Source organism: Emys orbicularis, chromosome 3 (assembly GCF_028017835.1).
Source record: "Emys orbicularis isolate rEmyOrb1 chromosome 3, rEmyOrb1.hap1, whole genome shotgun sequence".
Classification (NCBI taxonomy): Eukaryota; Metazoa; Chordata; order Testudines; family Emydidae; genus Emys; species Emys orbicularis.
Window position 1 is genome coordinate 188,463,253 of NC_088685.1, and position 16,552 is coordinate 188,479,804.

General features: G+C 39.6%; 1 protein-coding gene across 1 annotated transcript; it reads right to left on the minus strand.

Moving 5' to 3' along the window:
* Positions 1 to 1,955: 1,955 nt before the first annotated feature.
* On the minus strand, positions 1,956 to 16,082 carry STON1 (stonin 1). The gene is made up of 3 exons (XM_065401525.1): positions 14,159 to 16,082; positions 2,936 to 3,138; positions 1,956 to 2,030 (listed from the first exon to the last, which is right to left on the minus strand). Exons 1-3 carry the CDS (start codon positions 16,080 to 16,082, stop codon positions 1,956 to 1,958), a joined length of 2,202 nt encoding a protein of 733 aa, XP_065257597.1.
* Between the last annotated feature and the right edge of the window lie 470 nt (positions 16,083 to 16,552).

Genomic DNA, 16,552 nt, shown 5'->3' on the forward strand with positions numbered 1-16,552 from the left:
GCAGTCTCTCAGCACTCACTCATTACTGGGGTCCCACGCACCTAAGGCTCCGACTATCAGTGCATTTGTCTGGACTTGGTAACCCTTAGCTCTCAAGGTTTCAGCCAGAGGGGCATATTTCTCTACCTTTCGAGCTCGGGCATCGTGGAAGGCTGGGGTCCTGTTCTCGAACGGCACTGTGACTTCCACCATGATGATCTTTTTCCGGTCTTCGTTGGTGATTATGATGATGTCCAGTCACAGTTGGCTGTCGGTTCCAGGGATGGCGGAGTTTACAGTAACCTTCCCCATGGGTGGCGGGATGGCTCTGGCCAGGTGATCTTGGATGGCGTTGTGTCGCAGCTGAATTACACTAAGAAAATACCCTACTCTGCATCAGTGATTTCTGCTCCAAATGTAAAACTGACCTGCAAGATCTCAAAATTCTGCTTCCACTTGGCAAAGGAGCAACAGTAATTGCTCTTTGGTAATGTTAGTAAATGTTGACATTTTAAGTGACCAATGTAGTTGAATGAGTTTAAGTGCCCATAGCATTAGCTGGAGCCGAGCAAAAGGCAGACATGCTGTGCTAGCTTCCCCACACAATTCTGTCAACATAATCAGTGATGACTTGTGCTTTCAGTCCTGAGCTATGTTGAGTAGACACTGACCATCATATACGATTATACCAGTGGTCCTAGTGTGTATTCCCATCTGCCCCAAGCACTAAGTCAAACCACATATGAACGCAGGTAACTTCAGTGGACATTTTTAAACAATTAAGCCTTAAAAAATCAGAACTTTGATCATAAAATAAAGCCAGACAAAAAAAATTCTGGTTAAAAAATACAAAATTCCTAAAGGATATAAATCCCTAAAGCCTGGTATATAAATATAACCATCAATTTTCCTCTGTAGCAAATTCCTTTAAAGATGGCAATGTAAGGACAATTCTAACTTTCCCTATATGTTTGCATTCCCCTCTGCCTTACAGTTCAAGGCAGTGATGCCGTACAGGCTCTAGTTTCAAACCAACATCTGGAACTTGAGTCTTGAAAGACATCCAAAATAACAAAAAACAACGAGTAGTGATTAGCCACCTTTATAACTCATAAGTCTAGATTCTCAACTCATGTAAATTGGCAAAGCTGCATTGAACTTAATGGAGCTATGCTGATTTATGTCAGCTGAGGGTCAGGCCCTGTTCACTCTCCGAGGCACTGAAATAAATTAGCCTCACCTTGGCATGGGAATTTCAATCAAGATTGCCTGAGATTTTGCATTCAACAATCTTAGAGGAAACAGTGAGAGCAACATTTACAACCCCTGAAGGGAGAGAATTAGCAGTTTTATTCCTGAGGAAGTTCTCTCACTCTACATTATGTGGAAACTCTTATTGGGAAATAAGCGTATGCTTGTGCTGTTCACAAACATGGAGATTTACAAACTGCATATTTACAAACTGCACTCAAATATGCAATTGATCCTGCTGCACACTACCCAGGTCCTGGTTTGTGCCATAAGTATTTTGGATGTTTTTATTGTTAAATATCGATATGGCCAACAGATAATTTTTTTAGAATAGTGATATTAGTTCTCAACATGGAGCATGAGACCATTCACAAGTAATAGATACTTTGCAGAGACATATATTACAGTCTGTACACTAAGGGCTCAGTCCTGCAAACCTATAACTGTACAATCAGTGCTTACTCACACCAGTAATCCCATACTGGGCTGCTCATTTGAATTAAGGCTAATAAAATGACTAACAATTTGCAGTATCAGACCCAGAAGCATTACAAAAATTGTGAAAAGTGGATTTTCAACTACTGTATTTATTATACATTAGATCATTGCACTTTTTCTTACAATAAAAAAAAATTACTATGGAAATTAATACCCACTAACATTTTCCTTCATTGTTTTCATATTTAAAGAACACGTAACCATGTATTACAGTGCCTCGTCTCCTTTTACTGCATTAGGCAGTTGCTAGCCTTATCTGGGTCTTCTCCATCAAGCCTGATCCACTTCTTTTCAATTTCAACCTGTGGTTAGAAAATATACATGTACAACATTAGCAAATGATTAGGTATTAGAAGTCTGATCGTGCACTACTGAAGTCAATGGGATTTTTGACATGGACTTCAGTGGGTGCAGAATCAAGCCCTACAGGTGGAGGCCTGAAATACAGGGCTTGAGATCCAATGAATTTCAAATCACCACACCCAAAATTTGTTTGGTGGGGAAAAGGGAAGTTGGTTTAGCAGGTCTGGTTTGGGCCCCATCTCTAAGAATCATGTGTTCAGATCAAGGATATTCTTTTATTAAATAATTACTGTGTTCAAAGCCATTAAGCCAATAAATAAATGCATGCAAGATCATATGCTTAAAATGCAAGTCACACACACTTAGGGCCTTACCAAATTCACCGTCCGTTTTGGTCAATTTCATGGCCAGAGGGTTTTAAAATGGGTCAGTTTCATATTTTTAGATGTTTACATCTGAAATTTCAGTTTTTTAATTGTGAGCGTCCCAAACTAAAATGGAGGCATGGAGCGGGTCACAAAGCTGTTGTAGGCTGGGCACGGGATTGACACCCTCACTTCTGTGCTGCCTTCAGAGCTGGGAAGCTGCAGAGCTTCCTGCAGCTGGGGGAGATAACCAGAGGTGGGTCTGATCTCCCCCCAAGAGTGGCCGTGCAGGGGAAGAGGAAGTCCTGTCTTTCCCCAGCCCGACAGACTGGCAGCTGGAGCCCGGTGAATGGTAGGAGCCCCTGGCAGGGGTGCCCACCCTGTCCTTCCCCTCCAATAACTACATTTCATGGGGAAGGTCTGATTTCACAGTCCATGACATGTTTTTCATGGCGGTGAATTTGGTAGAGCCCTACACATACTTTGTAAATGGTGTATCAGAACAAAAAGACTGCAGAAAGCAAAGAAGTGAAGACTACCTGGCAGTTGTAGCAAGTTTTCTCGTTCAAATGTTTCTGGGGCTGAACATCACACTCTATGCCCAACGATTTTACTTCAGTCCCCGAGGCACACGCATCAAGCATGTCAAACTGTACAGTTGCAAATGGATACCAGTCAGAAGGTATTTCCTGGTCTGATCCAAGTTCTAGTTTGTAAGACAGACTGTGTGGCTGATATGGGCCTTTGAAAGAAAAAATCACAGTTCATTATTTTCTCTCCATTTTTAGTACATGGTTAATTTGTTAACTGGGTATGGTAATGCTATCTTTTAGTAAACTGTAGTTGATACATAATGCAAGATTACTCTATCATTTGTCTAGCTATTTATAAAGTGCCTAATCACTTGGTATCTAGGCACAAGATTACATTCGTTATCATTTTCTGCCTATTTCAACATATTTCTATAGCAGTCATCATAGTTCTTTCAAATCAATTTTCACAAAAGTCACCAGATACATTGAAGGCTGGATTAATGGATGGACACCATAAACCTGTGTCTAGGGCCATGGCTCCTGGATTTAAGTGATTAAATTAGAATCTCAGCTTTCATTTTTTAAAATAATTCAGTTTCTATCTCACATGGGTGTGAAGAAAAGCTTGAAAACATGACCCAAGTGTAACCATGCTGTGCTGTCTGCCAACAGTCTGAAACAATAGCCCTCCGATGGACGAATTACCCCATGTATCTCAATGGGGTGTTAAACTCTGAGGCCTGGTCTACACTTAACATTTAGATCAACATAGCTATGGCGCTCAGGGGTGTGAAAAATCCATACCCCTGAGCGCCATAGCTATGCCAACCTACTGCTCAGTGTAGACGCAGCTAGGTCGAATGCTCCCAGTCAACCTAGATACTGTTGCTGGAGGACATGGAGTTCCTACAGTGGCAGAAAAACACTTTCCATTGCTGTAGTCTGCATCTATGCTAAGAGCGTACAGCAACATAGTTATGGCGCTGTCACTATGCTTCTGTAGCATCTAACGTGTAGACATGGCCTAAGACCCACTGCTCTGGGCAGCTTGCCAGCACTCCCATATCAGAATATAATGTGTGTGGTAGGAGAACAAGAGAGCAGTACAGAACGCCTCCCGTCCAAGCACGTACACCCCAACTGCTGAGATAAATGTGTGGGGACCTGCTGCTACCCTGGTCTCTCCAAGATGTGGGGAGCTCTAAAAATCCAAAAGGCGGGGGGAATCCCATGCCACCATTCCTGACTCTTTACAATTGCATGGGGCCCCCAGCTGCTGCATAGTGAAGAGAGGGCCTGTGTTGCAGTATGCCCCAAATTGCCTTAATCTGGTCCTGGATCCTATAAATTCAGTTTTTTTAAATAACTTGGGAGAGGCAGGGGAGTTCATTTTTCCATCTGTTGGCACACAAGCACTTCAGGGTGAACAGCTAGATTTCCAAAGACACTGAAATCAGGAAGTTTACTTTGTGAGGTCAAGCAAAATATTGGAATGAAAAGAATCTTCTACATCACAGCTTCCTGTGCAAAGTCTTCAGAGCAAAGTAAGTGGTCGTGCTGTCTTTTCTTCCTCCCTAATGCTTGTTAAAGCATATGTAGTGTCAGTATAGAGAGGAACTGTGTACTTTAACCACAGTTTGGCTTCAGGCAGGAAAGCACTGTTACAAAAAGGACTGACCATACTTTGTGAATGGGACTGTAGGTTTAGATTTAATCCATTACAGTGAATGACATGTCAACCTGCAGCATAAAAGTGCCTATTCTTTATGAATTTACATTTCTCAGTGGCAACCACTAAACAGGGAGGATGAAACTAAATTTATGTGAAGGTAAAGAAAAAGATTATATGCTTAGCATTATTTGTCATGTGGATGTCATCAACACATAGTGCACTACATTCACAACTTCATCAGCAATTCATAAGGCAAAAATGGACCTTTGAAAGAAAGTAGGCAAAGTAATTACCCACAGCATCAATGCATTGTGAGAGGGTAAACGAAAACTGATTTAGCTATCCTAATAAAATACGAGGGGAAATAAAGTGACCTTTACTTTGTAAAAGTAACCACTGTCATCAGGAAACAGAGTTTCTCTCTTGTTAGTTTTGAATATCTATTACTTGTATTAATCAGTTCTTATAACCTTAGACTGTCATATGGAATATAGATATACTTAAATGTAACATTTTTAAAGTATTTCAGAAATATTTCAGATATCTTGAAGTCTTATTCAAGACCTTGTTGTTAACCAACTCTTATCCCGAATCTTTTATAGAGACAAGATCATTATCTATATTTATGGCACTATAATTAAATCTTAGTCAGAACTTCCACTACGGGTCCATATTTTCAGAGTGTTTAGTTTGGTGTGAACACAATCCAGTATGAAATGTGGCATATAAAATAGGATTTTCAAAAGCACTCGGCACTGGCCTAACTCTGCACTCACTGAAGTCAATGGTAAAATTCCCAATGAATTGAAAAGTCCACCCATAATGTCTCTAGCAAGGAGAACATCTTAAAATAATGTTTAGAAAATAACACATATTTGACCAATTTTGATAGCTAACTAGCAGCTGGAGCCCAGTGAATGGTAGCCCCCGGCTGGGGCACTCCCAGCCCTGCCCTCCAATAGCTATATTTCATGGGCGAAGTCTGATTTCACATTCCGTGACATGTTTTTCACAGCCATGAATTTGGTATGGCCCTACCTATCATAGTGGCCAATATTGATTCCTTGTTCTCTCATGTCAGTCTTTATTCATCTGTTGTCTCTTGTTTTATACTTTGATTGTAAGTTTCTTGGGGCAGGGTCATTTTTTGCTCTGTTTGTACAGCACCTACCACAGCGGGGTCCTGGTCCATGACTAGGGCACTTAGGTGGTACAGTAATACAAATAATTAACAATAATTTCTATCCCTCCCTCTTATGTCTCTTTCCATCTCCAGTACTTTCTCACAGCCTGACCTGGGCTGCTTCCTCATCACCCATAGCATTTGCTGATGTTGCAACTCCTTCCCTTTCCCCTTGCCAACTGCTCAACACTCTCTAGCCAGTTCCATCCCTCAGTTTCCTCGGGGTCTCTCACTGAAAGCAGGGAGGCTGCCTGAAGGCTGGAAAGGCAGAGAGGGGAGTATCTGTCACGAACCCCAGTTACTCTGGCAGACAGTCAAAAGCAGGGGAACTGAAAGGGGACGCCAGGAAGGAACCATAAACCATGAGCCACAGATCAAAGCCAAAGTTAGGCACTTCTAGTAGAAAATTGCTTCTCAACCCTGTATACCTTACTAGAATCTTCTATGTGGTAGGTACAAGCAAAATTTTGGGCCAACTGTAAAAATTAATGTTAATATAGTACTTTACTGCACTTGTACTTTTCTCATCCATACACTGATAGACCATTCTAAGCTGGTGAATAGATTAATCACACCAAGCAGTTGCTGTCTATCTGCAGAGTCTTTTCCCCAAGAGTGTTTATTAAACAAAAGAAAAACAAGTTAAATTGAAAAATTGCTCAGGAGATATTCAGTCCAGTCCTGTGACCTTTGGGCATGAAGCCCAGCCTTCTCAAAAGCACCATGTGTCATGTCTTTCTAGCCAGACACTCTTATAGCCTTTCCCTACTCAAAGGGAGTGGTGAGCTGGGCTGGAACGAACCTGATAGCATCCCTGTACCTGAGTTTGTGGGTCAGTCTTTCTACAGTGGGTATCAGTGCCCTGTAATGGATGAAATGCCAGAGCTACTCAAGTGTGTGAGATCTCACCCTTTAGTGACTGCAGTCTATAAAGGATAATGCCTCTAATTCTACCAAATGTGCAAGAGTATTTAATGCAATGTCATTAGTTAATATACTTTTAAAAACAATATACTAATCTGATTCTTATCTGCTGGTAACACTGTGATACCACACGTTCTCACAGTGACTTTACAGCCATAGGACCAAATCCTGTGCACCTTATCCATGCAAGGAATCACGTTGTCTTCAATAAGATATAGCATATTAATTACAGTAACCAGAATTTTGTCCACATTTAACATTTTTTCACTTCGGGGGGGAGTGGGTATGGGAGGGCATATTTACTAGAAATCTATTTGTACATTGTTTTCCTACTGTCATCAGCACCTTTATTAAGAAATGGAACACATTTGCATTCATTCTATTCTACTCCATTTTCAATGGGTAGCACTTTGGAAGAAAAGAGCTATCCTAAACAGAAAAAGTACATTTAGAGATGATATTTCAAACAGTAGGCAGATGCATATGTAGTCCACATACAGGTTGAGGCAATTTAAATTTAATATTTCCCTTCTTTTTTTGTCTGTTCTATATTTCCATTGCAAGAGTCCCTGTCTCTCCCTCACACACACACACACAATATCAAACTGGGAAAATTTAACATCCTAATTATTTTAAACCATGGGCACGCTTATAAAGGGCTACAGATATAGGATATAAAAGGTAAAAATGAGAAAGAACTATTTTAAACATTTTATTTGCTTTTTTAAAAAACAGTTTAGAATTTAAACTTTTGAGTGATGGAGGGTCTAACAGGGAAGATTGTTGATTGGAGGTGGTGACTTTGTACTAAAGAATAAATGAAAGCTGCACTTAAGTACATAAGAACATAAGAACGGCCATACTGGGTCAGACCAAAGTTCCATCCAGCCCAGTATCCTGTCTACCGACAGTGACCAATGCCAGGTGCCCCAGAGGGAGTGAACCTAACAGGTAATGATCAAGTGATCTCTCTCCTGCCATCCATCTCCATCCTCTGACAAACAGAGGCTAGGGACACCATTCCTTACCCATCCTGGCTAATAGCCATTGATGGACTTAACCTCCATGAATTTATCTAGTTCTCTTTTAAACCCTGTTATAGTCCGAGCCTTCACAACCTCCTCAGGCAAGGAGTTCCACAGGTTGACTGTGCGCTGTGTGAAGAAGAACTTTCTTTTATTTGTTTTAAACCTGCTGCCCATTAATTTCATTTGGTGGCTCCTAGGTCTTATATTATGGGAACAAGTAAATAACTTTCCTTATTCACTTTCTCCACACCACTAATGATTTTATATACCTCTATCATATCCCCCCCTTAGTATCCTCTTTTCTAAGCTGAAAAGTCCTAGCCTCTTTAATCTCTCTTCATATGGGACCCGTTCCAAACCCCTAATCATTTTAGTTGCCTTTTTCTGAACTTTTTCTAATGCCAGTATATCTTTTTTGAGATGAGGAGACCACATCTGTATGCAGTATTCAAGATGTGGGCGCACCATCGATTTATATAAGGGCAATAAGATATTCTCAGTCTTATTCTCTATCCCTTTTTTTACGATTCTTAACATCCTGATTGCTTTTTTGACTGCCGCTGCACACTGCGTGGACGTCGTCAGAGAACTATCCACGATGACTCCAAGATCTCTTTCCTGATTAGTTGTAGCTAAATTAGCCCCCATCATATTGTATGTATAGTTGGGATTCTTTTTTCCAATGTGCATTACTTTACATTTATCCACATTAAATTTCATTTGCCATTTTGTTGCCCAATAACTTAGTTTTGTGAGATCTTTTTGAAGTTCTTCACAGTCTGCTTTGGTCTTAACTATCTTGAGCAGTTTAGTATCATCTGCAAACTTTGCCACCTCACTTTTTACCCATTTCTCCAGATCATTTATGAATAAGTTGAATAGGATTGGTCCTAGGACTGACCCTTGGGGGAACACCACTAGTTACCCCTCTCCATTCTGAAGATTTACCATTTATTCCTACCCTTTGTTCCCTGTCTTTTAACCAGTTCTCAATCCATGAAAGGATCTTCCCTCTTATCCCATGACAACTTAATTTACATAAGAGCCTTTGGTGAGGGACCTTGTCAAAGGCTTTCTGGAAATCTAAGTACACTATGTCCACTGGATTCCCCCTTGTCCACATGTTTGTTGACCCCTTCAAAGAACTCTAATAGAGTAGTAAGACATGATTTCCTTTTAAAGAAACCATGTTGACTTTTGCCCAACAAGTTATGTTCTTCTATGTGTCTGACAACTTTATTCTTTACTATTGTTTCAACTAATTTGCCCAGTACTGACATTAGACTTACCGGTCTGTAATTGCCGGGATCACCTCTAGGGCCCTTTTTAAATATTGGCATTACATTAGCTATCTTCCAGTCACTGGGTACAGAAGCCGATTTAAAGGACAGGTTACAAACCATAGTTAATAGTTCCGCAATTTCACATTTGAGTTCTTTCAGAACTCTTGGGTGAAGAGTTCTGGTCCCGGTGACTTGTTACTGTTAAGTTTATCAATTAATTCCAAAACCTCCTATAGTGACATTTCAATCTGTGACAATTCCTCAGATTTGTCACCTACAAAGGACGGCTCAGGTTTGGGAATCTCCCTAACATCCTCAGCCATGAAGAATTCATTTAGTTTCTCCGCAATGACATTATCGTCTTTAAGTGCTCCTTTTGTGTCTCGATCGTCCAGGGGCCCCACTGGTTGTTTAGCAGGCTTCCTGCTTCTGATGTACTTAAAAGGTAATAACAAAATGTTTTTTGAGTTTTTGGCTAGCTGTTCTTCAAACTCCTTTTTGGCATTTCTTATTACATTTTTACACTTAATTTGGCAGTGTTATGCTCCTTTCTATTTACCTCACTAGCATTTGACTTCTGCTTTTTAAAAGATGCCTTTTTATCTCTCACTGCTTCTTTTACATGGTTGTTAAGCCACGGTGGCTCTTTTTTAGTTCTTTTACTATGTTTTTTAATTTGGGGTATACATTTAAGTTGGGCCTCTATTATGGTGTCTTTGAAAAGTGTCCATGCAGCTTGCAGGGATTTCACTCTAGTCACTGTACCTTTTAATTTCTATTTAACTAACCCCCTCATTTTTGCATAGTTCCCCTTTCTGAAATTAAATGCCACAGTGCTGGGCTGTTGAGGTGTTCTTTCCACCACAGGAATGTTAAATGGTATTATATTATGGTCACTATTTCCAAGTGGTCATGTTATAGTTACCTCTTGGACCAGATCCTGCGCTCCACTCAGGACTAAATCGAGAATTGCCTCTCCCCTTGTGGGTTCCTGTACCAGCTGCTCCAAGAAGCAGTCATTTAAAGTATCGAGAAATGTTGTCTCTGCATTTCGTCCTGAGGTGACATGTACCAAGTCAATATGGGGATAATTGAAATCCCCCACTATTATCGAGTTCTTTATTTTGATAGCCTCTCTAATCTCCCTTAGCATTTCATCGTCACTATCACTATCCTGGTCAGGTGGTTGATAATAGATCCCTACTGTTATATTCTTATTAGAGCATGGAATTACTATCCATAGAGATTCTATGGAACATGTGGATTCATTTAAGATTTTTACTTCATTTGATTCTACATTTTCTTTCACATATAGTGCCACACCCCCCCCACCCCAACCCCGCATAACCTGTTGTGTCCTTCCGATATATTTTGTACCCTGGAATGATTGTGTCCCATTGATTGTACCCACTCCACCAGGTTTCTGTGATGCCTATTATATCAATATCCTCCTTTAACACGAGGTACTCTAGTTTACCCATCTTATTATTTAGACTTCTAGCATTTGTGTACAAGCACTTTAAAAACTTGTCACTATTTATTTGTCTGCCCTTTTCTGATGTGTCAGATTCTTTTTTATGTGAATGTTTCTCATCTGATCTGGCCCCTACTTTATCCTGTTCGATCCTCTCCTTCTGACTGGAACCTAGAGAATCTCTATCAATAGACTCTCCCCTAAGAGAACTCTCTGTCCGATCCATGTGCTCCTCTGCAGCAGTCGGCTTTCCCCCATCTCTTAGTTTAAAAACTGCTCTACAACCTTTTTAATGTTTAGTGCCAGCAGTCCAGATCCACTTTGGTTTAGGTGGAGCCCATCTCTCCTGTATAGGCTCCCCCCATCCCAAAATTTTCCCCAGTTCCTAATAAATCTAAACCCCTCCTCTCTACACCATCGTCTCAGCCACACATTGAGACTCTGAAGCTCTGCCTGCCTACCTGGCCCTGCACGTAGAACTGGAAGCATTTCTGAGAATGCTACCATAGAGGTCCTGGATTTCAGTCTCTTTCCTAGCAGCCTAAATTTGGCCTCCAGGATGTCTCTCCTACCCTTCCCTATGTCATTGGTACCTACATGTACCACGACCACCGGCTCCACCCCAGCACTACACGTAAGTCTATCTAGATGCCTCGAGAGATCCACAACCTTCGCACCAGGCAGGCAAGTCATACGGTTCTCCCAGTCATCACAAACCCAGCTATCTATGTTTCTAATGATCGAATCTCCCATTACTAACACCTGCCTTTTCCTAATGACTGGAGTTCCCTCCTCCGGGAAAGGGTTAAAGTTTTGCTGGGCTTTTTCAAGATGTAATTTGAACTTCTAGGTGGTAAAATATAAGTTATCTTGCTATTTTGATCCATTTGTTAATCTACCTTCTTGCACCCATATTTCTAGAAGGCATAATTTCTGGAAATGGTATTACATACAAGAGAATGTAATAGTTGTCATTGCCTTGCAAAAAATATTCCAAAAGCCTCACATACACAATGCATATCCAAGGGGCCTTCATTCTCCAGCACTTACTAAGACAGAGCAAGGTATTCTTTAGTCTTATTTATGCCTCTTGAAAATAATGCATTGTTCTATTAATCTGAAACTGTCACTAAAAGTAAGGTTTTTAAAAATGAATCTTTATTCATATTTTTCTCTTTTTAAAAACATCTATTTTTCCTGAATGAAATTAAGTTAACTAGCTTCCCCAGTGGAAAAAATGAACAATTTCCATGTGTATGATTAAAAGTAGGGCTGTTGATTAATTGCAGTTAACTCACGTGATTAACTCAAAAAAATTAATTGTTATTTTAAAAATTAATCGTGATTAATCGCAGTTTTAATTGCACTGTTAAACGATAGAATACCAATTGAAATTTATTAAATATTTTCAAATATATTGATTTCAATTACAATACAGAATTACAATACAGAATACGAAGTGTATACTGCTCACTTTATATTATTTTTATTACAAATATTTGCACTGTAAAAATGATAAAAGAAACAGTATATTTCAATTCACCTCATAAAAGTACCATAGTGTAATCTGTTTATTGTGAAATGCAACTTACAAATGTAGATTTTTTTTGTTACATACCTGCACGCAAAAACAAAACAATGTAAAACTTTAGAGCCTACAAGTCCACTCAGTCCTACTTCTTGTTCAGCCAGTCACTAAAACAAACAAGTTTGTTTACATTTACAGGAAATAATGCTGCCAGTTTCTTATTTACAATGTCTCCTGAAAGTGAGAACAGCCATTCGCATGGCCAGCATTGCAAGGTATTTACATGCCAGATATGCTAAACATTCATATGCCCCTTCATGCTTCGGCCACCATTCCAGAGGACAGGCTTCCATGCTGACGACGCTCGTTAAAGAAATAATATGTTAATTAAATTTGTGACTGAACTCCTTGGGGGAGAATTGTATGTCTCCTGCTCTGTGATTTACCCTCATTCTGCCATATATTTCCATGTTATGGCAGTCTCGGATGATGACCCAGCACGTTGTTCGTTTTAAGAACACTTTCACTGCAGATTTCACAAGACACGAAGAAGGTACCAATGTGAGATTTCTAAAGATAGCTACAGCACGCAACCCAAGATTTAAGAATCTGAAGTGCCTTCCAAAATCTGAGAGGGATGGGGTGTGAAGCATTCTTTCAGAAGTCTTAAAAGAGCAACACTCCGATGTGGAAACTATAGAACCCGAATCACCAAAAAAGAAAATCAACCTTCTGCTGGTGACATCTGACTCAGATGATGAAAATGAACATGCATTGGTCTGCACTGCTTTGGACTGTTATCGAGCAGAACCCATCATCAACATGGACGCATGTCCTCTGGAATGGTGGTTGAAGCATGAAGGGACATACGAATCTTTAGCGCATCTGACACGTAAATATCTTGCAACGCTGGCTATAACAGTACCATGCGAACACCTGTTCTCACTGTCTGGTGACATTGTGAACAAGAAGCGGGCAGCATTATCTCCTGCAAATGTAAATAAATCTGTTTGAGCAATTGGCTGAACAAGAAATAGGAATGAGTGGACCTGTAGGCTTTAAAGTTTTACATTGTTTTATTTTGGAATCCAGTTATTTTTTATACATAACTCTACATTTGTAAGTTCAGCTTTCATGATAGAGTTCACTACAGTACTTGTATTAAGTAAACTGAAAAATACTATTTCTTGTATTTTTACAGTGCAAATATTTATAATAAAAAATAAATATAAAGCAAACACAGTACACTTTGTATTCTGTGTTGTAATTTAAATCAATATATTTGAAAATGTGGAAAACATCCAAAATATTAATATTATTAACAGCACAATTAATCGGTCTTAATTTTTTTAATCGCATGATTAATCGCAAATAATTTTTTTAATTGCTTGACAGCCCTAAATAAAAGCTTAGTTGCTTTTTTATTTTTTTATTTATTTTTTTTTTTTTGCAGTGGGCATTTATTTAATGAATCACCGCCACAGAGAAGGAATATAACCCAAGGCACTATGGTGTCACTGTTGATATTTTTCTATGAATACAAACTCAGAATATTGAAACTCAATAGACTTCTGGACTCCAAGGGAGATTGACCACAGCACCTTCTAACTACACTGACACTATCTCTTGGCATGAAGATGCTATAAGCTTAAGACTCCTGGGTTCTAGTCCCAGCTCTGCCACTGACCAGCTCAGTGACGCTGGTCTGTTTTTGATTCCCATCCCAGCTTTGTCTGTCTTGTCTCTTTAAATTGTATGATATTCATGGGCAGGAACCATTTTTTATTATGGGTTTACAGAGTGCTTAGAACAATGGGGCCCTGGTCTCAGTTAGGGGCTCTAGGCACTACTGTAGTACAAGTATTGAAGAAGCTACCGCCATCAAGATGAAATTGCCCATTAGAAAAAGCATTTAAGGTCAAATTCTTCTCTCATTAAAAGGCCCAGTCCATCTCCCACTGAAGACAATGGGAGTTGCACTGGGACTGGGCCCTTATACTGGTGTAAATTAGAAGTATTTCCCCTGAAGTCAATGAAGTTATACAAGTATAAGATCAGCGTGAGAGAAGAATCAGGCTCCTCCAGTAGAAGAGCTGTACCCAAAAAATACTATTTTGATAATGCAGAATATATTTACTTGAGTTTTTATCCGGAAGTCTGTCTATCTTCCACACTACAGCCCTATAGGCACTTTCATATTTTGCTGTTCCAATTGAGACCTGAATTACAGGATCAGATTCAACTTCATGTAAAGAGCCAAGGCATGTTTTTCTGTTCATTTTTGCTTTTAGGGACTTCTGTCTTTGGAGATTCATTGTCCAAAGTGCTTTGATCCACTGTGCAGGAACTGGAAAGCGTATCATGACATTTTCACAGTATTTCATGGAATGCAAACGTGCTGGAATCAGAGAAGTAGAAGACATGTTTATAAAAGCCTGAAGTTCAATGTATGCTCCTTGAACAACTACTGCAGCCTTTAAAGAAAATGGAAGGTCTTGCCCATTATACAGTGTCTTGAAACGCATCAGTTCTAATCTACAGGCATCCAGGGGTATAAACTTAATAATTCTAGATTGCTCAAACTCATGTGTTTTGACACACTTATGGAAATGGTAGTCAAGAATATCAATCCATTTCTTCTCCAGGTCCTTGTCAAAATAACGTTCATCTCTTTTCTGAAGCTCTAGATCATTTAAAGTAAAAAAGCATTCAGTATTGCCATTCACAAAACACATACAATAAATGTGTGTGATGACAGCACTTTCTACGAGTTTTCCTTCTGTTTTAGTGATTTTCCCCCAAAACGTATCCACTATTTCTAGTATAATTTCTTGTTCCTCATAATTTCTCTTTTGCTTACAGATGGCTGGAAGCTTCATTAACTCTTCCTCAACTGTTGCAAGGAAGTCAGTGAAGACATTGTAATCCGTGGTTCCTAATTTTAGCATCTGCTCCAACTCTGGTTCATGGACCACTTCTGCTTTGGGGTGGAATTTTCTTTTCTCTGTATAAGACACATATTCAATCTTCACGGTATGGATTTTTCCTGAAACACTACAGTTCTCTAGCTTGGGTTCTGACAGTTTACAGTATGGTTGGAGCTGGAATTCTTTGAAAGGTTTTTCAAGGCCCTTCTCATAGTACATTTGTAAAATGCCCCCAGGTAGGACTTTAAGATAAATAGGACCCCACTGCCGAGATGACATCATATTCTTCTTCTCAGGAATTCTTAGCATGATAGGCCAACCATCTTTTTTCTGGCTCCTGAAGAGACTGTGTGGAATGAAAGAAGAGAGATTATGCCATGCATGTATGCTGGAGGCAGACAGGCTTCCCAAAGTATCAGTTTGCAAATGTTCAAGCCTTTCACAGATATAACTGAAGGAATTCTGACTGAGACTTTTCTGATCATGGCAAGTGTCTTTTTCTTTAGGATGGCAAATACCTCTGCAAAGCTTTTTATCCTTTCTTTGTGTGTCAACATTACAGGGAGACATGCTAGTTGAACACCCCTCTTTCCAAAATAGAGTTGAAAAAGCACAGTCATTCTGAAAATATTGGAAGCGTTCCAATTCCAACTGATCTTCTAATTTATTGCAGCTTTCTTGGTAAGTAGGATTTATTTCACCTGGGGTTGCTTGTTTAGAGAATAAAATCTTAGGTGGATTATCATTAGCTGCAGTGCTCAGTTTCTGAAAAGCTAAGGAAGAACAAGTCCCAGGTGGTGGGTGAAGGTTAATGTTTGATGACAATTCAGGAATAGGATAAAGAATGTGAATTCCTGATTTGGGGATACAGGGATTTCCTGGATACTCTTTGGTAGGTGTAGAAAGTGGAGAGTTACTAGGAGGTCCAGGATTTAAGTAAAAGTCAGCTATAGGAGAAGAAAGTGGAGTGCTGCTTGTAGAAGATGACCTACTGGACGATTCATGCATATTAGCAAGATTGAGATTAAGACCATTTGCTTTACAGGTATTACGATTTTCCACTGATTTTTGAGGAGATTGAAAGAGGGGTTCATCATCAAAAGTGACCCAGTTTGCTGGATATGTGGAACACATCTTGTAGGAAAAAACTTGAAACACTTATACAGGTATCACCTCTGAGTCATCTGTTAAGAAATAACACAAAACAAGAACAGACGTGATAAGAAATAAATGCAATTACTTTTGAAAAAAACTTGTAACATTCAAATTTCATAATGCCTACATTTTCATGAGCATCCAGTTTTGGGCGCCTCAATTTCTGGATGCACAACTTGAGTCACCTAAGGCTTGATTTTTAAAGTACTGAGCACCCATAGACCTCCAATTGATGTCACAAATTGGGCACCCAAACTTAGCGGACAGCTTTGAACATTTGATATACACACCCACACACACTGTAAGTGGAGCTGACAGAAATACCTATAGGTAAGGTTGCCTAACATTTTCCATTATAAGGCTCTGTTATCTTTGGCAAAATAACTGTTTGAGCTGAAATTTTCATGCTGGGTATCTGCCTCATGATGAATTTTTTGGGAAAGTTCAGC